Source organism: Anomaloglossus baeobatrachus, chromosome 3 (assembly GCF_048569485.1).
Source record: "Anomaloglossus baeobatrachus isolate aAnoBae1 chromosome 3, aAnoBae1.hap1, whole genome shotgun sequence".
Lineage (NCBI taxonomy): Eukaryota > Metazoa > Chordata > Amphibia > Anura > Aromobatidae > Anomaloglossus > Anomaloglossus baeobatrachus.
Window position 1 is genome coordinate 471,950,587 of NC_134355.1, and position 24,547 is coordinate 471,975,133.

General features: G+C 44.3%; 1 protein-coding gene across 5 annotated transcripts in view; it reads left to right on the forward strand.

Annotated features, from left to right (window-relative positions):
• PEX5L (peroxisomal biogenesis factor 5 like) overlaps nucleotides 1–1,403 on the forward strand; it is a 376,062-nt gene extending 374,659 nt beyond the window's left edge. For all 5 annotated transcript variants that reach the window (XM_075340588.1, XM_075340590.1, XM_075340589.1 and 2 more), the window contains one exon: nucleotides 249–1,403. In XM_075340588.1, the coding sequence (XP_075196703.1) occupies nucleotides 249–453 (205 nt within the window). In that variant the 3' untranslated portion in view covers nucleotides 454–1,403. The remainder of the gene's footprint in view (nucleotides 1–248) is intronic.
• The last annotated feature ends 23,144 nt before the right edge of the window (nucleotides 1,404–24,547 follow it).

Below are 24,547 nucleotides of genomic sequence, written 5' to 3' on the forward strand. Positions count from 1 at the left end.
AAGTGCCGCTGTATTCATTTTCTAAAAAATTAAAATGATGTACACCCCAAGGAGTGGCACCATTCACCAGTGGACTCATCAATCAGCTCTGAAGACTACCCCATTACTGCTATTCATCTATATACCAGTTACTTGAGATACAATTTCAACACAAACTACTGAGTCACAAATGTTAAGCACGGTGATTTTTTTGGACTAGTATGACATGTCTGTATCTGCATGCTTTATAACACATGTTTTCTCTTTAGAGAGGCCGTTAGCAACTTCTTGACAGCTCTAAATATGCAGAGGAAAAATCAAATTCATCAGCAACCTTCGCATCCTGTAATATCGGGCAACATCTGGGCTGCACTCAGGATAGCGCTATCTATGATGGACCAACCAGAACTCTCTCACGCCGCCAATGTTGGAGACTTGGATATCCTCTTAAAAGCCTTTAATATGGAATCTTGAAAATCTGTCCAGTCTCTAGGACAATTTTAGTTTTTTGTTTTTAGTTAAGTTGTGTTCACTGTATTCAGTTGGGCATGATATCTAGTACTTCCACCAGATAATAACTTGGCTTTTTTTTCCCCCAAAGCTTGCTGGGTTATATCTGACACAAAGCACAATTAACAAGAAGTTGGAGTTGGACATGAATCCTACTTTATGGACAGTTTGAAAAACCCTTTTTCCTTGATTTACATTGAAATATTCTTATATTAGATAACTGATATATAGGGGATTTATTCTATTTTAAGGCATTCGGTACAGACAACTGCTGCTGTTCTTCATTCTTTATTGGATGTCAATGTTTTGAAGGTGCTTCCTTTATAAACTATCACTGCAACCACCTGCAGAATATGGAAGAACCCCCTAATCGGCGCATGAGGATTTATATATCATTCACAGCCTGTACTATCTTTAAAAATGTTAGTTGATATTATGTAGTTTTTAGCACTGTTTTGCATAACCATATAGAATAAAAAAGTAGGGTTGCACCTTTCAAGAGATGCTACCTATACAATCAAATGCACGTCACAGAAATACAGTATACAGCAAAGCTGTTGGAATGATAGTTGCCTTTGTTAACAGATATATATCAGTTGTATTGTCCGCAGGTATAGCCAACTGCCAAATTTGATATTGACTTTACTACACAACCAGTAAGTTGCACTGAATGAGGCTATAACATGCCTGTTTGGGACTGTACATTTTGCACTTTAGTCTGTTTTATTTATGCAATGTTTCTGCATCTAGTAGTATTGAAGAATTGTAAAGTCTAGCCAATATGGCGGATAGGACCAAATATATTCTCCTTCTATATTTTGTAGACATTTTAGTTACCTTTTTGTGTATTCTGAATTATAATATTGCTTTAGTGTATAAAATATAAATAAATTATATAAATAGCTTAATTTTGACACGAGCGTGGCAGTTTAAGGTTAATCAAAATCCAATGCTGACCAGTGGGGACCTGAGATTGGCACGGCAAGCTGGAACTTGCTATCTATTACTACTATATTACCAAAGGACGCCAACTCCTAATTTAGGTACTGCTAAAGCATTGCAATGAGAAGATTTGATATAATATACCAAACCAACAGCATTCCAGGATTTTCATGACCGAACATGTCTAGGTATAGAGCCTCAAAAAGCATTTGATTATAGTAAAATGGTATGGTAATTAGATTTTCATATTAGAAAGGTTATCTATTTTACAAACTTACTGATATTTCTTTTAAATATGACCATACATGAATAGCGTTGGTAATGCTAAGTAGTCTGCATACGGTCATGTTACATAAGATATTCTTTTATCAGACCGCTAGCATTCTTCTGCACCTATAAAAGCCCACCCCTCCTTTATTAATGCTTCATCACAATATAAATGAAATGTTCTACAACTTTCCATTGAACTTTAATTCCTCAGTTTTTAATCTTTACTATAAGTAAATGTAGAAGCTGTTCACATGCAGAGGCTGAAATCCCTATGGATCGAATGTTGCCGAAAAATGGATAACACATCTAGTTCTGGCAGAGATTTGTTATCTATATCTGGAGACGCTTCACAGCTGTCTGCGCCACATTTTATTAAGGGATATTTGGGACATCCATATAGACATTAAAATGAGCCTGTCAGGTGCAATATGCACCCAGAACAATGAGCAGTTCTGGGTGCATATTTCTAAGCCCTGCCTAACAGTCCCTGTATCTCGTAGCACACAGATCTTTAGAAAAAGTATTTCTAAAGATCCCATATGATCTGTTATTGAGGCCAGCGACTAGCCACCAGGGCGTTACTTCCTTTGGCTAGTCGACCCCTTCAGCATGTAAGCACGCCCTTGTTGCCATGCTAACACGCTAATGAATGTGCAGCATCAGAGGATGATTGCGCTCTCCTCTCTGCTGCCATTGTGTCTGACTCCTGGATTTTGTCAGTGCGCATGATCCCGGACTTTCGGTCATGCGTGCTATGAAGCTTGCTGTACGCATCCTGTCTTCACTTGTGTAGTGTGCATGAACGAAAGTCCGGGATCATGTGCACTGAGCCGAAGTCCAGTGTCTGATGCAATGGCAGCAGAGAGGTGACCGTGACCATACCTCTAACGCTGAGCATTCATTAGCACAAGGACGTGCTTACATGCTAATGGGGCCAACTAGCCATGGGAACCAACACCCTTGTGACTAGTCCCTGGCCTCATTAACATATCATATGGGATCTTTAGAAATAAGATTTATAAAGATCTCTATTTATGCTACTATAAGCTGGGACAGTTAGGCAGGATTAAAAATATGCACCCAGAACTGCTCATGATTCTTGGTGCATATTGCTCCTGACAGATTCACTTTAAGGTCCTAATTCATCAAGGTTGCTGCTTTTCACGTCGGTTTTGATGGAGTGTGGTGGAGTCAGATGCTCATGACTCCTTGAGGTGAATTAATGAATTGGGAGTGTCTGAAAAGTGGAGTATGCCACTGTGCTTCTTGGCACAAATCTTATTCCACTCAGTGGCTGGAGTAAGAGTTTTAGTGCCAGCAGTGCCACAGCAAATCATGAGGTAGAGGAGCTGGGGTGTTGCACTCAGGCGATGCCCCCATCCCTCTGCTCATTGCAGAGAAACTGGTGTGAAAAGAAGCAAATTTAAGAAACTTACTTGCATAAAAATTTGCAACTCTTTGAAGTAATTCAAGCCAGAATGCTGACAATTGCATTCATGAGTCAAGCCCAAACCAGGCTGTCAGCCCTGCAGAAATCAGCTGAATTGTCTTACCTATATCTAATGTATGTGCACCCCATTTATTATTGTTTGGTTGATATTCATCAATACTGTCACAAAATTCCAGAAAATAAGTTGCTACAAATTTCCAAAGATGGAACAGTGCTACAATAAATTTAGTGGCACCTACATGGTCATTTTAGACTTTTCACATTAGCAATTCTTTTTTTCCAAAGAATAATGTAGTCACTAGTTCTATTACCACAATAAACTTGACTTGTCTCATTATTTGAATGGGAAGTGTTAGAAATTATTGGGATCCATTTCAAAATAGTTGTCCCACCTGGCATTGCTCCTATAGGTCATGTGAACACACTGAATATTTCAGTTTTTACTTCTGTATTTGTAAGCCAAAACCATGAATTAATTTTAATCTAGTTTCTCTCACCTGAGAGCAATCATTCAAAACCAGGAGTGGAACAATGAGGAAAAGCATAAGGCCGGAGTCACACTTGCGAGAGTTTCGCATAGCATCACCCGGCACAGCCTGCCGCCCTCTGGACAGGAGCATCTCAGCTGCATAGAAATACATGCGGCCGTGCCGGGTGTGGCGACGCGAGACTCACCTGAGTCTCTCGCAAGTGAGTTTCTGGCCTAATAGAAACACAGCCACCACGTCTGGATTTTTTTACCCACTCCTTGTTTTGACTTTCAAATACTGAAGTAAAAAACGCAAATACTCAATGTGTGTACATGGCCTTAGGCTGGAGTAATTAGCGTATGAATGGGACAGCTGCAATGCGGGAATCTCACATTGCACTTGGACCAATGTTAGTCAGTGGCAGAGCAGATCTGTGAGTTTTTCCTCAGCTCTATTCCCAGCTCACAGGTAAGGAACAGGAGAGATTAAGTTCTCAATCTCCATTGCCTGTCTCTGCGTATATCGGATTGTACTCCGATGTTTCACCCTCACCCATAGATTTGTATAGATGCGTATGATCTGAGACTCTGCCATTGACGGCATGCTGATATTTTTTTTTCGGCAGTCCGTTTAGAGCTGAGAAAAAACTTGCAGATCTGCTCTCTCATTGACTATCATATGTTTGAGTGCAATGTGATATTTTTTCGCTGTGAGCGAGGCCTTAGTTGGTTCTGTTCCTTTAAATAATCTCATGGCTGCACCAATAGTTTGCACAAGGTAGGTGTAAAATGTAAAAAGTGTTTTTGGGCTGCGTGCTATTTACTTCAGATTTTGTCACAACTTTGTACAAAAGTAAAATGGGCCAGATTTTTAATTTCCTCTGACACTACACACATCAGTAATAGTAATTAGTATCAATCATTTTATGAGGGATTTGTGACCTGACTCTCAAAATGAGATACTAGATTAATACTCTAGCATTTTCAATGGGTTTTAAAGGAAATGTATTATCAGAAAAAAAAATACTATTACTTAAGGACCTGTGCGCACGCTGTGGATTTAACGCGGATTTTACTGTGGATTTGCTGCAGAAAATGTGTCTAACATTGCTGCAGTCATTCCCCAGCAAATCCTATGGGTTTAAAAAATGCTGTGAGCACACTGGTTTTTTTTATATACCCGCGGATTTCCCACTGCGGAATTAATGAGCATGTCACTACTTTTCTGGAGGTACCTGCGTTTTTTGCCATAGATAATGGTAAAAATCCGCAGGGACCAACCTGCAGTAAATCCGCATGCTGATTTCGTTGTGGTTTTGCTGCGGTTTTTACAGTGGGTGCGGGATTCTTGAAAAGGGTCCGGATTGTCCTTAAGAAAAAAAGCACTTTCTAGTGCGCACATAGCCTTAATCAGGACTGTGTTAATTGTTTGGGGGTTTTTTTCTACCTCATTCATTAAAAATCTAATTTTCACACTGGCCATTATGGCTTTTTATAGACTGACATTTAAGACTTTGATCATAAGCAGGGTTACAGTGATGGCTAGTGCTTCAATAGATATTTGCTAATATATGCTCACATTAGGCGGTCACCGCTCACGTTACGCCAGCGCCCATCTTCAAAGTGAGCTTTGCACAGGCTCTTTAGATGCTTTAATGTTAAATTTAAGGTTGAGGTCTGACCATTGTGGTTAATGTACATGTTCTGTTTCCTGAAATGACAAGATAATAGCCCAAAAAATCCCAGTGGCCAATGTAAAATGTAACATTTCTATTTTTAATTTTAATATAAATATGAAAAAAGTTGCCAAAAAAATGTTTTTAAAATACAATTAACACAAACTTGATTAAAACAATAGGTAATTTTCTGACAATAGCTTCTCTTTAATGATGTTTGAGCACTAATTACTGTTACATAAGTTAATTGTTTCAGATCACTAATCACATTTGTAAGAAATGTTATTACACGTTTCAGTGAGGCTGGGGCTACATGTGTTGCGTGATAAAACACATCTATGCAACGTGTTTGAGACTTGCTGTCATCCAACTATTTTAGAAAACCATTAAAAAAATCTCCGTTAAACTTTTAATAATATCATTTAAAGGTCAAAGACCACAAAAATCACAAACAAAATGGTAAATGCAGGGTGTATAATAAATGCTAGGTGGGAGAAGGGAGTAAGCTGGCCCTATGGAAGCCCTGCTCACCCTCCCCATTGCTAGGTAGGGAGTGTTTAAGATGCCCTAGGGTTATGGCGCCCCCATTCCCCGACGGGAGAACTGAAATGACCCTATAAAGCCCTGCACAGGCCATAATAAACACCAATACAAAGGATATTAAACCCAATCAGGATAAGATGGAGATACTAATTAGATCACTTATCTGAGAATGTCCAAAGACGCAGTCCTGACGCGTTTCCTCCCAAAGATGCCAGGGGTTCATCAGGGGACAAAACCAGGGAGTAAACTGCAAATGCACGAGCCTCCCTGGGGTACCAAAACGATGGGGCATGAGGGTGATACCTCCAACTATTTTAGCACTGTTGTAAGATGCAAATAAGTCCCATGCAACTTACATTGGCATCTATGACGGGTGCCTTGTATACGGGTTGTGACCAATTACAGAAAATCCAACACATTTGGAAACGTTGCGGCCCTGTGCTATGTAGTTGCAATAGGTCACACGTCACAGCTCGACACTACGAGAGAGCTTACTAGATGCGATATTGCAATGTGACATGTAGTGTAGCCTTGGCATAAAAGAATCATTTGACTTTCTGCAAAATATTTAATCTACCAAAAATAAAAAAAAATCCAATTTTGTAATGTAATCTTTATTTTAGCCCAGACTTCTGAGAATCATGGCACAAAATGTTCTCTAAGTACATTTGATAAAAATAAGAATTATTGCATAGACGTTGGTAAAGTACATTCCTAAATATCTCCTAATCAGAGTCTAATGTCTGTGCAGATATCTCTCATACTGTGTCTTACTGCTCTAACGCTGTCTAATCCTCATTTTGATTAGCCTCTTCCTCTGCTCTGATTATGTTCCCTGTCTTAAAATAACCCTGTTTGATTGCTCTATTTTAGAAGGGACACTTATGGAGATCACAACTTTTTAGTTAAATATACCTTTATAAGCAAATGTTCCAGTCATATAAGTAAATCTTCTTCTCTATTACTTTAAAGGGAATCAATCTCTAATTTTTTTATGTAATCTGAGAGCAGCATAGTGTAGTGGTAGAGACTCTGATTCTAGCAATGTGCCATTTACTGGGCTGTGTTTAAAGTCCGTAGTCAGTATTGATCATCATAACATTATCACTACAAGACTAGTTGTCTTGTGCCATTTAGTCCTCTGTGTAACCCTGCCTCCACCAATGATTTTCAGCTATTTTTTGTGTGTACACATAAGGCCTGTTTCACACGTCAGTGATTCTGGTATGTATGTGACAGTTTTTATACGTACCAGAATCACGGGCATACATAGACCCATTAAAATCAATAGGTTTGCTCATACATCACTGCTTTCTCACTGCCGCGTTTGTGTGGCGTACACGTGTGTCCGTGTCTCCGCATGGAGATATGTCAGATTATTTTATGGCATCACTGATGTCTCACGGACCACAGTATGATGTGATCCGTAAAACACATACCAGAAAAAACACCTATCTTTGCAATAAAAAGCTTTTTATACTCCCCTTCTCCAGCAATGCTGTGTTCGGCCACTGCTGGCTGCTGCTTCCAAGCTGGCTAATTACTCTCATGAATATGCACTGTACAGCTGACCCGGAAGTAGCAGCATCGGTGACACAGCAGCGGCCGGACACAGCAGAGCCGGAGATTCAGCACCACGGAGAGCAGGAGCGTGGACAGGTCAGTTTTGAATACCTGATCTCTATGTGCTATTACGGATAGCATACGGAGAACACGTGTGCCACGAATCCCGGCACATAGAAGGATTTTATGGATTTTTAATACATCAATGAAAAAGTATGTGGTTTTCACTGACAAGTGCAAAAAGCCTAAAGCTGCTAATCAGTGATGGGTAGGGTTATACAGCACTGAGCATTCAGAGAACTGGTACAGCTGCAGCAGAAAGTGTTTTAGCAAAGTTACAGTATGCAGACAAGTGATACGTTGCTGTAGTCAGGACCATTGCCCCTACATCATGCTGCTTAAAAATTGCAAAGCAAACACCTAGTGACATTTCCTTTAAGAAAGATCAGTAAACTGTCACTATATATCCAGATACTGATGGCATATATTATTATATAGAACTCTTGTTCCTGATGAGGATGATGTATTTACTATGAAAAGTAGGCAGAATGGCTATTTAATCCTGATATTGAAAGATGCTGCTCATTTTTATGTCAGGCAGGAAACTTTTCAAGTAAAATTAGTCCACCTGCCCCAGCTTTTCAAGTGAGTACATTACTCACCAGGTCCAATAGAACTTTTTAATAATGTATGTAATTTATATTCTAAATTATCATTACCTGTCACTAACATTTATGGAGAAATACAAACAAAAGTATACAGGAACACTCTGAGCGTCAAGACCTATGCAAACATAGAATACATGAAAGTTTTACTGCATTAATGCCACATGGAATATACTTAGAAAAATTAAGGTTCTTTGTGTGAAAAGTGGCCAATTCTTGTGTGCCCATCTACCACGGCAAGGTGACCTTTCTTTGATCGGACCCTTTCCTAGTGTCATGCCTCTCGTGTACAAAGTCTACAAATATATGGGCTGATGGGATCTAAGATAATTGAAAACCACCCTGTGGTTGAGGGGTGTAGACCACAGTCAGAACAGCAGGTGGTCTACACCTCCACTTATAGAGTGCTGCTTTATCCTTTTGTTTGTGTTTCCTGTAATTATAGCAGTTGGCACCTGTTCACACTTGCTATGTTTAATTTGGAGATGTTGTGGGGTTTTTTTTAAATTCATGAAGAAATCACATTAAAGCCACTCCACTCACTTCTAAGACACCTGGAAAAAGATGAATGTAACTATACAGTTTTTACATTGAGCAGGTATTATTCTTGCATTCCAAAATACATTCCTGGGGCAGCAAAACTGCTAAAATAGTTTTTACATAGTTTATAGGAAAAAATATCAGGGATATGGTAATCGGAAGTATGATGTCCCTAAGAATGGAAGTGCTCAGTACTAGTATAAGGCTGGAGTCACACTTGCATGTGACTCATGAGATGATCACATCACACTGCCTGGACCACGGTCGTTGGCTCTCCTGACAGAAAACAGTAAGTTGTATGTATTTCTATTCAGCTGACCTGCTCCTATCAGGAGAGCCAGCAACCAGTGCAGACGATGCAATGCCATCTTTGCGTGAGTCACACAATTGTGACTCTATCTTAAGGAGGCGGCCGCAGATACAGTAAAGACTAAACGTTTGGACACACCTTCTCATTCAAAGTAGAACGATCAAAGCCTCCAGCGGAAAAATTACAGTATTCAAGTTTATGATTTTAAAAATAATTTCTTGCGATGCAAGTTTTTATTACAAATTTTCATTAAAAATAGATCCACAATTCGGGCAATATAATAAGTCAGATAAGGAGTGGTAACCTCTCGGACTACGACATGCGCCGAAACGCGTAGTCCGAGAGGCTACCACTCCTTATCTAACTTATTATATTGCCCGAATTGTGGATCTATTTTTAATGAAAATTTGTAATAAAAACTTGCATCGCAAGAAATTATTTTTAAAATCATAAACTTGAATACTGGAATATTCCGCTGGAGACTTTGATCTTTCTATATTGACTTTCGTGGCTGTCATCTGCCCTATTTTCCTTGCGGAATTCATTTCTGGATGATACGAGTGATTCCACATATCGGGGAGTACTGGTAAGCTGGCTGGAGGAATTATTTTTGTATATTTTTTTCTCATTCAAAGAGTTTTTTTATTTTCATGACTCTGAAAATTGTAGATTCACATTGAAGGCATAAAAACTATGAATTAACACATGCGGAATGAAATACTTAACAAAAAAGTGTGAAACAACTGAAAATTTGTCTTATATTCTAGGTTTTTCAAAGAAGACACTTTTTGCTTTGATTACTGCTTTGCACACTCTTGGCATTCTCTTGATAAGCTTCAAGAGGTAGTCACCGGAAATGGTTTTCCAAAGGTCTTGAAGGAGTTCCCAGAGATGCTTAGCATTTGTTGGCCCTTTTGCCTTCACTCTGCGGTCCAGCTCACCCCAAACCATCTTGATTGGGTTCAGGTCTGGTGACTGTGGAGGCCAGGTTATCTGGCATAGCACCCCATCACTCTCCTTCTTAGTCAAATAGCCCTTACATAGCCTGGAGGTGTGTTTGGGGTCATTGTCCTGTTGAAAAAGAAATGATGGTCCAACTAAACGCAAACGGGATGGAATAACATGCCACTGGAGGATGCTGTGGTAGCCATGCTGGTTCAGTATGCTTCAATTTTGAATAAATACCCAACAGTGTCACCAGTAAAGCACCCCCACACCATCACACCTCCTCCTCCATGCATCACGGTGGAAACCGGGCATGTAGAGTCCATCCGTTCACCTGTTCTGCGTCGCACAAAGACACGGTGGTTGGATCCAAAGATCTCAAATTTGGACTCAGCAGACCAAAGCACAGATTTCCACTGGTCTAATGTCCATTCCTTGTATTCTTCAGCCCAAACAAGTCTCTTCTGCTTGTTGCCTGTCCTTAGCAGTGGTTTCCTAGCAGCTAATTTACCATGAAGGCCTGCTGCACAAAGTCTCCTCTTAATAGTTGTTCTAGAGATGTTTCTGCTGCTAGAACTTTCTGTGGCATTGACCTGGTCTCTAATCTAAGCTGCTGTTAACCTGCGATTTCTGAGGCTGGTGACTCGGATAAATTTATCCTCTGCAGCAGAGGTGACTCTTGGTCTTCCTTTCCTGGGGGGGGGGCCTCATGTGAGCCAGTTTCTTTATAGCGTTTGATGGTTTTTGCCACTGCACTTGGGGACACTTTCAAAGTTTTCCGAATTTTTCGGACTGACTGACCTTCATTTCTTAAAGTAATTATGGCCACTCGTTTTTCTTTACTTATCTGCTTTTTTCTTGCCATAATACAAATTCTAACAGTCTATTCAGTAGGACTATCAGGTGTGTATCCACCAGATTTCTGCACAACACAACTGATGGTCCCAACAACATTTATAAGGCAAGAAATCCCACTTAACCTGACGGCACACCTGTGAAGTGAAAACCATTTCCGGTGACTACCTCTTGAAGCTCATCAAGAGAATGCCAAGAATGTGCAAAGCAGTAATCAAAGCAAAAGGTGGCTACTTTGAAAAACCTAGAATATAAGACATATTTTCAGTTGTATCACAATTTTTTGTTAAGTATTTCATTCCACATGTGTTAATTCATAGTTTTGATGCCTTCAATGTGAATCTACAATTTAAGGCTATGTGTCCACGTTGCTTTTCCCTACTTGCAGTTCTAAATGCACGTTTTGTCCTTAATTGAATTAGCCAAAGTTGCCTTTTGCAGAACTTTAGCGCTGAAAACGCATGCGTATTTGCCGCATATTTGATGCATTTTTAGCGCTTTTTGAATGCTTTTTCAAATGCTTTTTGACACATGCGTTTTGAACATCAAGACACTGATAAATAAAGTTACAACAGTCAAACCAAATGAAAAAAGAGAAAAAAAAGGGGCACATAAATATTTGTATGACAAAAAAGAAAATAGCAAGATTTAATAGAATTATAGCGGTTATTTAATAAAAAACAGAAATATAGCAATAAAATGATAATTTTCTTTAAATAAATTGTCGGACTATGTGTGTGTGTAAAGGGACATATGAAATCATTATTTTGATGTGCAAAAAGCATGCGTTTTAGTAGTCCAAAACGCATGTTTTCTGCACCTAAAAAGCAGGTAAAACGCTGGAATTTTGATGTTTCTTGGTTACTCCCTGTTTCTCATTGACTTCTATGTTATCTAAACGCACCTCAAATGGCAAAAACAATTGACATGCTGCTTTTTAAAACGCATGTTTTTTGTCAAAAAATAAGCAAATTTGACGCAGCGTTTTCAAATGCATGGTGGGCACAGGAAAACCCTATTTCCCATAGACTTTGCTGGGAAATCAAAACGCAGCCATTTGGGCACTAAAAAGGTGCAGTTGAAAACGCTGCAGAAAAGCATGAAAAAACGCACCGTGGGCACATAGCCTAAGAGTCATGAAAATAAAGAAAACTCTTTGAATGAGAAGGTGTGTCCAAACGTTTGGTCTGTGCATTTATGAAGGTGGGGCAGAGGCACAATTTGAAGTTGTAATCAATAGTGTCATACATGTGATCCAGCTAAGTCTTGTGATACTTCAGCATATAGTGAATATATAGCGGTCAGGATATCAAGATAAAATTATATAGAGCCTCAACCCAGCTACTTAAGTCTGTTATAAAACTGGAGCCCCACAGATGACAGTGGTCTGGTCATAACTATTTTATAGTGTGCATAACTAATATATAAGAGTTGATTATAGAAGGAAATTGAGCTGAAGAAAGAGATCATACTTATTGCCATAAAGCGACAAATTCTGTATGCATCATGCCCAATCTAGTGATCATTTAGGAAGGACACCTTTAATACATTCCGAAATAACTCAGTAACTAGCTTAGCTGGTTTCCCAGGGAAGATATGGATTAACCACCTATGCATTATCATAACAAAAACTTCACTGCCAGAGCAATCTGCCCTCAGATCAATTCCATATAGTACTAAATGTTAAATGGAAGTAACTAAACTGGTGGCCTTATTACTTGTATGTCCCCCACCCCTGCCCATAAAGCTCCTACAGCGCTGAAAAATAGAATTACAGAACGCAAGTTATAATGTTCCACAAGTCAATAGCTACAAAGAGCCTTGATTCAAGAGCACTTAGCAATTTCAATCTACTGTACAATAACATGTACGCTTGTTTCTGCTGCCGCTTTAATAGTCATACAGGCTATGCATTAAGCCCAATCAGTGGACAACTTCTGATACTTCACATCGGGGAAAAAACAGGAATTTGTCAGATGGCACAGTGCCACATCCCATCTGAAGCAAGTACACACTTATGGTTTGTTTAATAAGGTACATTTCTTGGTCATATTTCTCCCACCTTTTCTAAGATGACAGTTCTAGTAATCTCAATGCAATATGATATTTATACACCCAAGGTTCTGAAAGAAAAATTTATATTTTTAAAATGTGTATCCTTTGATGGTCAAAGGCATCCGATTTGTAAAAAGGACATTTTTTAAGAGAATAGTATAACCTCAGGTATTGCCTTGTTGCATGTATTTAACATATATGTATTTTCAATCTATTAACCAAAAGCATGCATTATGATGTATTTATTGTACATATAACCATGATGCACAATAAAATCGCTCTAGACGAGAAAAGAGAACATTTGCTTTCTGGCTTTATTTAGTTTATTGTGTGAATGTGTTTTGTGTGAACAGACAAGGACAAGGAGATTTATATATAAAGTAGGTCACTTTGCAGATCGCTTTTTATTCCCCATAACCCAACCATGAATCTCCCTCCCAAAACACCCACTTGGTAAAAAAAATATAAACAGTAGCTGAAAATAAAGTCCGTATTTCTGGAACCACATGGTGAATTTAAAAAAAAACAAAAAACTGAAGGCTCAATGGTTTCAAAAATCTGTGACCTCAAACCACATACTGTATATTCAATTAAAAATTCTTTATTTTTCAAAAACTCAAAGTATTAAAACAATATTGCACTATATTCTCAGGAGAAAAAAGTACTGCTGTACATAACTAGAGAATAAGTAATGCACACCATACAATCAATAACAAATCATTTTTAAGGACTCCTCAATAATAAACCATAGTACAATATGGGATCCACTAAGGCTGGGGCCACATGGGGCACTAGTGCGATCCTCGCATGACACTCGGCTCAGGCTGGCAGCACAGCAGGAGCCGAGTGTCATGCAAGTGTCCCTGCGACTGAGGGATTGACTGTGCGATCGAACAACAGCTGCGGGGGGCTGGCCAGCACTGCGGAGGGGAGGGATTTCTCTCCCTCTCTCCTCCGTAGCCGGTTATTGCCATTCTCGTGCTGCACGCCGGTCTGATCTGCCTTCTTCAGGTGTTAGACTTCAAACAGAGGCAGGCACCAGAGTCTTGAAGTGTAGGTGCTATGTCTGCATGACCGTTCTTGAATATCTTCTGCATGAAAGTGATAAAATGGTCTCACATGTTGGGTTTGTTTTTGGAGTAGGCTGTGCCTGACAGAAACAAAACATTTGTAGACTTGTTCTCTATTGCCAGGTAAGCATTGTCTTTGAGGCTTAAAGTGTAGAGGTGTAACTGAGCTCTTGGTCTTGTCCTGCACCATTCCTTGCTTCATCATCTCTAGGAATAGGATATCCTAGAATGACATTGCTGTATAATTGTCTTCTTATGTCTTCTGGAAGACTGTGCATCCAAGTTGATCTTGGTCACCATCCCAAATACAGTCATCGTAGGCATTTGGTAATGAAGTGCTGTGTGGCAGTTCCTTTACGCAGTGATTTCACATGATTGGAGATCTGAACGTCCATTCTTGAGCATAGTGGCAATCATGCTGTTGACTATTGTTGACTTATGTGTACATCCTAAACAGACCTCTCCTATTTAGACCCATCCTAGGTCACGTCTCTGGGCATATAGAACTTTGTGAGGGCCATTGATCTACTGTCTAACCTTGTGGACTCATAGAATATCTCTCCCAAGGAGCAAGACTATCTGAGCTTTTGGAGCAATTTTCGAGATCAGGTTAGCTATACGCTTCAGAAGAGGATAATATGAGGCTGCTTCAGGCATAGGTATCTTTGACCTGTTGTTGGGAATCTGGTTACTCTCCAGTACAGCTGGTAAGCGCAGACACATCTGGACATCTATAGTCTCAACTACATAGCCTCTTCATTTCTTACCAGCTGTTTCTACAGAACCATCACACGTTATTAGAGAATAGGGGGCATTGGATCCTCTGATGTTGAAGCTCTCAATAAAAGGCAGACTTGGCTAGTGACTTGTTATTCTGGTTTTCCAAAATAGCATACACTTTAATGGCATTGTCTCTGTCATCTGCTGGGTAAACTTTCACTAGAATTGGAGATTTTAGAGCAGGAACTGCCTCCTATAGGATCTCCACAAACATCTGTACATTTAGAAGTAACTTCTGGAGTGTCAGTATTTGTGTCCATCAGCTCCACACTATGACCTAGGACTTGGGCCAGAGTCCTCGATGGTGGTCCAGGGCAGAGCCCCATACTGCCAACATTTTTGGGCCCCCTTGAGACTCCACCTCCACCCCAGCTTTGCCTCTACCCCTTGAACCTTCCACAGTCCCACAACCACTCTTGGAAAATCTCCATTCTGCAAATCGCCTTCACCAATCAAACATTAACTGTTAGTCGTCATTTTGACAGCCCAAAAAAAAGCTGCATGTGTGGCGCCCCTGACCTGGTCAGGCACCACTGAGTACTGCACCCATGCTGGGGACAGTACAATACAGGTAATCCAGAAGGCTGACCGAGGTGTGACTACACAGGCGCATAGTGATCAGGTCTCACACATGTACCTTTGAGAGGACCCCTGGGGATCCCAGGAGGGGGAAAAGCCTTGACCTCCACTGGAATAGTGGAGGGGGCCAAAAGCCTCCATCTCCTCTCAAGGGGTGTGGTAAGAGAGTCTGGTTGCTAGGTGGCGTAGGCAAGAACAGGAGAGGAGGAGCAGTGAGCCGGTTCAGTGCAGAGTCCAGGGAGCTCAGTGAGGAGCAGACCCCGTGGGTTGCTGTAGTCTGACAGCGTCCGCGCAGTGGCTACCGACGGGGGAGAACGGTCAACTAGGAGTGCTACCCGAAACCCATCTCCAGCTAGAGAGAGAGCACAGAGTGGGAAGTAAGGAGACTGCTAGGGAGAACCAGGCCCAAACGGGCGGCAGATCCCGGAGCGGGGATAGATCCACCTTTCCCTGCTAAACCTGCCGGTGTGGGGCCCTCAAAGCCCACACCACAACAACCAAAAGCCGCAGCCACGTAGCCACAGTGAGGGCCCACAGGTCACAGGAGGCAAGCAGCTGGAGTGATCTGGCCCAGGCAACAAGCACACGGCAAACGAAGGGGAGTGAGGCTTCAGCAACTTCCCTGGGTGACCCCCATAGGGACTAAAAGTCGGGGTTACCCCAAACCACCAAGGGCTAAGGAAGGCGAGTTGGTAGTCACCATCAGAAGTCAGCCTGAAGGATACCTGGTTCCAGCCTGGTTCATCCCAGCTACGCCCGGGTTACTCACCCTGCCATCTGAAGTGAGTAAAACCCCTGAAAGACATTCTGCTTGTGTGGAGTTATTCTGCGCCTTGTGGTTCTACACACCTACACAGGGCCCTGGGGCTTGCCTCACTCTCAGGAGGCTATTACAACTGACTGCACCTACCATCAGCCCCAGGCGTCCCTCAACCTGCAGTGGCGGTCCCCACTGACCGCAATACTGAGAGTGGCGTCACGATCAACAGAAGATTTCCTACCAGTGACAAGATCCAGACTGACAGCGGAGTCCCTGAAGGTAATGCACCGACACAGCGTACCCGGGGCCCGACATCTGGCGTCACGAACAGGATAAGGACTAGACCTGTTCAGACAGGTGACCATGTGCCTGGGCGGTCCGCTTGAAAAGTTGGAAGCGCCGCCATATTGCCACCATGAAAAGCGCGCTGAAAAACAACAGCAGCCCGCGCTGGAAGAAGTTACCGCCCACGAAGAGGTGTGGCTACCCAGAGATCCCCCGCAGAGTTCTGACCTCGCTTGTGAAGAGAGCGGAAGCGTCCAGAGACGGCGGAACGGAGAAGAAGCCAGCAGCTTGCTGTTAGAGAAAATGGCGTCTGAGTGCAGAGACCCAGAGCCAGGCTCCGCTGCCTGGTGGTGTCGGGAGCTTGCTGAGTTCTGCGATCAACTGGAAGCCAGGGTCGGAAGGCTGATTAGAGAGGGACGGACGGAGTTTCTATGGATGACCGCGGCGGTTCGGGCCTACGAGGAGAGAGCCGCGCACCGAGTGCCAGACCGGGCGGTGACGACTCAGACCCCGATGCTGCTACCGATGGGTGAGTCCAGTGTTACCCCTGCCGGCCCGGATGCCCCGACCCCTGCTGCCACGCCCGCGGTCCCTGAAGAGGCGCCCGGCGCGGCGACGCTGAGCCAGGCCGCAGCCCCTCCAGGTGCGGCCCGCCAAGCCCCGGCCGCCGCAGCGATGCCCTGCCCGGCCCGCAAAGAACCGGCTGCGACCGCGACCCTCATCCGCGCTGCAGGAGTGACGCTGACCCAGGCCGCCGCCATGCTAGGCCCGGCCCGCCGAGACCCCACCGCAGCAGCAACGCTCGTCCGCGCCGCAAGTGAGGTGCTGAACCAGGCCGCAGCCCCGCCAGGTGCGGCCCGCCAAGCTCCGATCGCTGCAGCGACGCCCAGCCCAGCCTGCACAGATCCCATCGCAGCTGCGACGCCGATCCAGGCCGCCGCCATGCCAGGCGCGGCCCGCCAAGAAAAGATTGCATCACCATTTTCCCCGGCCTGCAAGGCCAGAGCAGACACTGCTCCCCAGTCCAAGGAGGTCCCTGCTAGGAAGCCCACGCTGGGGGAGGACCCCGCATACTGGCAGCTGAAGGCTGACATGGAGGCCAAGTTCCCACAGGAAATGGTGGATCAGTACATGCTCCCTCCGCACACCCCCAAGAGGATTCTGACAACTCCTGCAGCAACCACGCCAAAGAGTTCCCCGTCTGGGTCTGCTGAAGAAAGCCCATCCCCAGCACTGCCACCGAAGGAGTGCTCAGAAGAACTAAGGGGGAGAGGAGGCCAGGAAGCTGAGGAGCTGACTCAGGAGCCACCAGCGGTGGATCTATGCCCAGAGCCAGAGATGTTGCCATACTCCCGCTGGGATGAAGAAGACCTGACACCGTCTGCTGAAGAAGATCTGCCCAGAAACCTCACCTGGGGGCCTGCAGGCATTGAAGTAACAGCCCAGCAGAATCAAGCCCGCAAGACCCGGCGCCGCAGCAGAACCCAGTTTTCCCCTGCACCGCCATCCCCAGAGCAGAGAGAAGTCACGGCCAGAGACCTAGAAGAAAAACGGTTCCTGAGAAGAGCCAAAGCACAGGTCAGAGGACCCCTTTGCAGAGGAGTAGTGGAAGATTTTAGCCTGAAGTCAGGGTACGGATTCATCGTTGCACCTGGTATAAAGGAAGGTATCTTCGTCAATAGAAGAGATGTGAGAGCTCATTTGCCCAGAGGACATCCTGGAAGAAACTTAAAGATGGGAGATTCAGTGCAATTCACCATGCACCAAGGAGAAAGAGGGTGGTATGCGCTCGATGTAGCACCATGTACCAGCAAACCCCACAGCCATCCCATGCTACAAGATAAAGAAACAGACACAGGAAAAGAAACAGAGGAAGACAGAGAAAGAAAAGACAAGGAACCTACCGATGAGACCACCACGGATGAAGAAAGAGGTCAAGAAAGCAACAGGTGCCGCAGCCCTACAGGCCCAAGCCCTGGTGAGGAGGAATCCATGTAAAGTAAGAAGTACAGCAGTTGAAAAGTTAAAGTTTTGACCAGTTTGAAGTTTGCAACGTTTTCAAGTTTAAGCAATGTGCCCACATAAACTATTGTGAGAAATGAACCTTAAGGCTATGAACTGGCTATAGCCACAAACTCTCGCAGTGTAAATAGTTACACCAGAGGCACCACCACCAGAGCCAGCCTGTTTAGGGGCTTGGCTCGTCTGCAACCAGGGAGCACGTCCGTATATAGGGCCTTGGCTCACCTGCAACCTGAGAGCATGCCTGTTTATGGGGCCTGGCTCTCCACCACAAAGAGGGTACCTGGTCAGCACCAACTGTGGAGGCCGCCTCTACATCCTGCCAGAAGAGGCTGAAGGCGCGGATCCACCAGGCCAGGTATACCCTGAAACCACCAGCCCATGAAAGCCGCCTCTACATCCTGCCAGAAGTGGCTGAAGGCGCGGCCAACGTGAGAGGGTTTTGGGTGGGTTAACGGACTTGTGGGTGGAGGGTGGTGATGTATGGTACCTTGTGATTTTAAAAATGTTTTACATGTTTTAACGTTTTATGCATTTTAAAATGTTGTCTTGCAGCCCGAGGACGTGCTGGTGATAACTAAGGGGGAATGTGGCGCCCCTGACCTGGTCAGGCACCACTGAGTACTGCACCCATGCTGGGGACAGTACAATACAGGTAATCCAGAAGGCTGACCGAGGTGTGACTACACAGGCGCATAGTGATCAGGTCTCACACATGTACCTTTGAGAGGACCCCTGGGGATCCCAGGAGGGGGAAAAGCCTTGACCTCCACTGGAATAGTGGAGGGGGCCAAAAGCCTCCATCTCCTCTCAAGGGGTGTGGTAAGAGAGTCTGGTTGCTAGGTGGCGTAGGCAAGAACAGGAGAGGAGGAGCAGTGAGCCGGTTCAGTGCAGAGTCCAGGGAGCTCAGTGAGGAGCAGACCCCGTGGGCTGCTGTAGTCTGACAGCGTCCGCGCAGTGGCTACCGACGGGGGAGAACGGTCAACTAGGAGTGCTACCCGAAACCCATCTCCAGCTAGAGAGAGAGCACAGAGTGGGAAGTAAGGAGACTGCTAGGGAGAACCAGGCCCAAACGGGCGGCAGATCCCGGAGCGGGGATAGATCCACCTTTCCCTGCTAAACCTGCCGGTGTGGGGCCCTCAAAGCCCACACCACAACAACCAAAAGCCGCAGCCACGTAGCCACAGTGAGGGCCCACAGGTCACAGGAGGCAAGCAGCTGGAGTGATCTGGCCCAGGCAACAAGCACACGGCAAACGAAGGGGAGTGAGGCTTCAGCAACTTCCCTGGGTGACCCCCATAGGGACTAAAAGTCGGGGTTACCCCAAACCACCAAGGGCTAAGGAAGGCGAGTTGGTAGTCACCATCAGAAGTCAGCCTGAAGGATACCTGGTTCCAGCCTGGTTCATCCCAGCTACGCCCGGGTTACTCACCCTGCCATCTGAAGTGAGTAAAACCCCTGAAAGACATTCTGCTTGTGTGGAGTTATTCTGCGCCTTGTGGTTCTACACACCTACACAGGGCCCTGGGGCTTGCCTCACTCTCAGGAGGCTATTACAACTGACTGCACCTACCATCAGCCCCAGGCGTCCCTCAACCTGCAGTGGCGGTCCCCACTGACCGCAATACTGAGAGTGGCGTCACGATCAACAGAAGATTTCCTACCAGTGACAAGATCCAGACTGACAGCGGAGTCCCTGAAGGTAATGCACCGACACAGCGTACCCGGGGCCCGACACATGCACTGTTTTTCAGGTTATCAAAATGACAAGCCCCAGACAGAATTGTCAGCCATATGCGTATTTATAATACATAGGATACAGGCTACTAGATATATAATAAAATATAGAGAATGCTGGGTGTGTATATATAATATAGAGGCTGTTGGCTGCGTTTATATAATATGGAGGGAGGGGCCTGCTTATAGTGTATATACAGCACTATACTGTACATACACATCCATACTATATACATATAGTATACACAGACATAACATAGACTATTGTGCACCTGTATATACAGTATGGTGCTGTGTATGAGTCAGATACAGGAACCGAAAGACAGACACGCAGATTATACTCATTAGCCATGAGCGGCTCCTACATTGAAGGCACAAGGGTCAAATGGAGTCCTGGTGCTCGGTTGTGATTGTAGGATCCTCTCTCCTCATGGTTACATCCTTCGTCTTCCAGGACGCTCCTGTTTGTACTGCGTATAGTAGCCTCTTTAGCACATGCACAGTACAAACTTCGCAATAATGAACAGCGTCTGATGTCACTGATGATGTCACACACGACCTGCCCCCCCTTCAACAGCCATACTTTTAAGTAGCTGTGGCTATGACTTGGGCCCCGGGGCTTAATAAAGCTAAGTACCATATTTTTTGGACTATAAGATGCTCTTTACCATACGACACACTTCAGGTTTGCACAGCAGAAAATAGAAAAAACATTTTTCCTATTTAAACTTCCCTAGCGGTATAAAGGGGTCATTATTACTCCTTTTAAATGTACTATGGTAGAATAGGAAGGTAATAGATCTATTGTTAGTGTCTATTATACACACACAGCTTTGCTATATGCCTATAGACATACATGGCTCTTCTACATGTCCATAGACATAAACGGCTCTGCTACATGTCCTTAGACATACATGGCTTTGCTACATGCCCCTAGAAATACACGGCTATGGTACATGCCCATAGACATACACGGCTCTGCTACATGCCCATAGACATACACAGCTCTGCTACATGCCCATAGACATACATAGCTCAGTTGCATGCAAATATTGATACACACCACTCTACTGCATGTGTAGCACCCACGGGGCAGGGGTTAAATACTCGTTGCCGAGCCCATGATGCCAGGTCCGGGATGTCACAGGTGGCCCTGCCCGCCTTCGTGGCCCCAAGGTGTACACAAAATGGGATTGGATGGAGGATGAGATGATGGTGGGGAGATGATGAGGATGAAGGGGTTGAGGAGTTGTCTCGTGATGCCACCTGCAGTATGCGCCCAGGGATCAGCCGCAGCTGCAGTCGCAGTCCTCTGGGGTGGATGGTGTTGCAGCTAGGATAGTTCAGCTCCCTGCAGGTGGAGCAGGCCCCAGGAAGGATGATGGAGGAGGTAGTGGCGGCGACGATGTCAGAAATAAGGGGACGACACAGTGGGTTGCGGTCAAAGTTGTTTTTACTCACAGTACTGTCGTCACCCACGGAGCGCCGGATTCCTCCGTGATGGGCCCCAGTCAATCCCAGATGTTTCAGAGGCCACCACCAGTGTTGTGGAGTGTGAGACCTTCCTTCCTTGCGCTTCTAGTGTGGATCCCTGTGGCGTGAAGCTACTTGGGGACTTCTGCATTTGGTAATTAAGTTCCTGTCCCATCCGCAGGCAGCGTGAATTATCTGTGGGCCCGACCGTGGTCCTGACTCCTTACTCTGTATGCTGCTGTGCCCCGGGTTCTTTGATGGCCAGAGAGATGTGAAATCCCCCTGTCCTGCAGATTCTGGTGATGCAACTTAAAGTGTTCTCCACCCTAGGGCTCTGCACCCTGAACTGCGCTGATACTGAGGGAGCTATTGAGCTCAAACTCCAGCTACCATATTGTTCCTTTGTCTCACCAACTCCACTGGTTATCTCCTCCTTCCTTCCAGATAGGCCGGTTCTAACAGGGGAAGATCTAAAGCACGCTCCCCTGCGACCATGTTGTTCTGTGTCCCAGACTATTCTGCTATAAAAGCTGTGTGCTCTCCCCTCATGCTGCCCCCACCTTCCTGATGACTCACTGGTGGCTGGGAAAAACCTGTTGTTATGGTTACCACCTTTAGCCCAGTGAAAGCTGCAAAACTGTGTGTTGTGTAACTGCTGACTCATTTCCAGGCTGTGTTGTGTAAGTGAAAACCAGTGGTTAACCTCTTTTTTTTACCCAGGATGAGTATTGCACCTTAAGTCAGATGCAATACCCTGTGGCGACTGAGCCTCAGGGGCGCCACACATGCCCATATACACAAACACAGCTCTGCTACATGCATACCACATGCTCCTAAAGACATACAGCTCTACTACATGCACCTATAGACAAATACAGCTCTACTACATGCACACGACATGCATCTATACATACAAATAGCTCTGCTACATGTACACTGCATGCACCCATAGCTACGCAGCTCTACTACATGCTCCTATAGACACATTTATAACCAAAACTACCATAAACTAATAGGAGTAATTGTAGCACAAACCAAAAGAAAAAACTCCTAAAAACAATTATTTATTTAGATCAATGTTAAAAGATTATAGGTATAATCCACTGCTCATCTAAAATAACTACAGTGATATATTACGGTGAGTGTAATAGGGTGATAGACTTAATTGGTGGGGACAGTGCAAATGGTTTCCTGTTCCCAAGGTAGGGGCAACATTAGTAGTTGCACTAGTTTTTATTCAGATACAATAATACGTGGTTAAGGGGATGACCTATCTCTCCCTCCCTCACTCCTACCTACCAGCGGAGGGTTACCATAAATTATTGGGTACCCCCCGCTCCACGTCGTCTCTCCCTAATATCTCCCTTCAAGCCAGTCGCTAAGACCCGGGAGACCCACCACCAAAGAAATATGTGCAATTAGTCACAGTACTCAAAGATAAATAGATATTAAAAATAGAATACTGGATGGTCTCGGCAGATAAGTCATTCCCTGCTGGGACTTTATATCCATATGTACAGATAAACTAAGTTTGGGATTTACATTGGATGATCTCGGCAGATAAGCTAATTCTTGCTGGGATTTCATATCCATGTATATATATAAAGATCTCCTTTTTGATCTGAGATTCATCTAATATCTAGAAAAAAGTTTTTAATATCTATTTATCTTTGAGTACTGTGACTAATTGCACATATTTCTTTGGTGGTGGGTCTCCCGGGTCTTAGCGACTGGCTTGAAGGGAGATATTAGGGAGAGACGACGTGGAGCGGGGGGTACCCAATAATTTATGGTACACCTCCGCTGGTAGGTAGGAGTGAGGGAGGGAGAGATAGGTCATCCCCTTAACCACGTATTATTGTATCTGAATAAAAACTAGTGCAACTACTAATGTTGCCCCTACCTTGGGAACAGGAAACCATTTGCACTGTCCCCACCAATTAAGTCTATCACCCTATTACACTCACCGTAATATATCACTGTAGTTATTTTAGATGAGCAGTGGATTATACCTATAATCTTTTAACATTGATCTAAATAAATAATTGTTTTTAGGAGTTTTTTCTTTTGGTTTGTCCTATAGACACACCCAGCTCTACTACATGCTCCTATAGACATACACAGCTCTGATAGATACACCCATAGACACACACAGCTGTACTACATGCACACTACATTCATCTATAGAAAAACACAGCTCTACTACATTCACACTACATGCTGCTATAGACAAACACAGCTTTGCTACACGTAGACTACATGCACATATACACACAGAGCCCTAGAATTGGCACAATTATTTATACACTGTGCATTACCTCATCTTGCGGTTCCTGATCAGTGTAGAGCAGGAGAGGAGCCAGTGGGACCTGCATGGAGGGCTGGGTAGATGCTAGAATATATGGGCTCCTTCTCAGTATGATGTAATTTGTCACGTGACAGGGGGACATGTTCAAAATGCATCCTGATGTTTTCCAGATGTAATAAACATTCTTTTTCTAAGTCCATGTGGGTATGAAGTTGTTTATAATAGAAGCGGGGTCTGGGGATAAGACCCCCAGATGGTAGGGGTGCAGTGTGGAGAAGCACCCCCTTTCATGATTATAGGGGACATAGGGGACAGGAGGAAACATCGCCACACTCGCCAACCAAGCTGGTGATGCTCACTAACCAAGCTGGTCACGCCCACTAACTTGGAAGGAGCCCATACATTCTAGGCTCAACCATGGATACTGCAGAGGTTGAACAGCTGCAGGACCTTCCAATTCACCTTTCCAGTCATGTGATCAGGCACATGATTAGTCAGATTACCTGAAAAATCCTGAATTTACTTGGGCAGAAAGTTCTTCACCTTCTCGGCTCCTACATCCTCTGTTCTGGTCCAGTAAGTTTCCTGTCTGGCTCTTAACCCATCACATAGATCAGTGCAGAGCAGAAAGAGAGAGGGCAGCTTTTTATGAGTGGCCCAGGCCCCCCTCATTGCCCTGAATTGTGGTGATGTGGCTACCAACCCTGGGGCCGAGATGAGCAGAGGCCTGATGTGCAGAGGAATGAAAGGGGAGGGGTCCA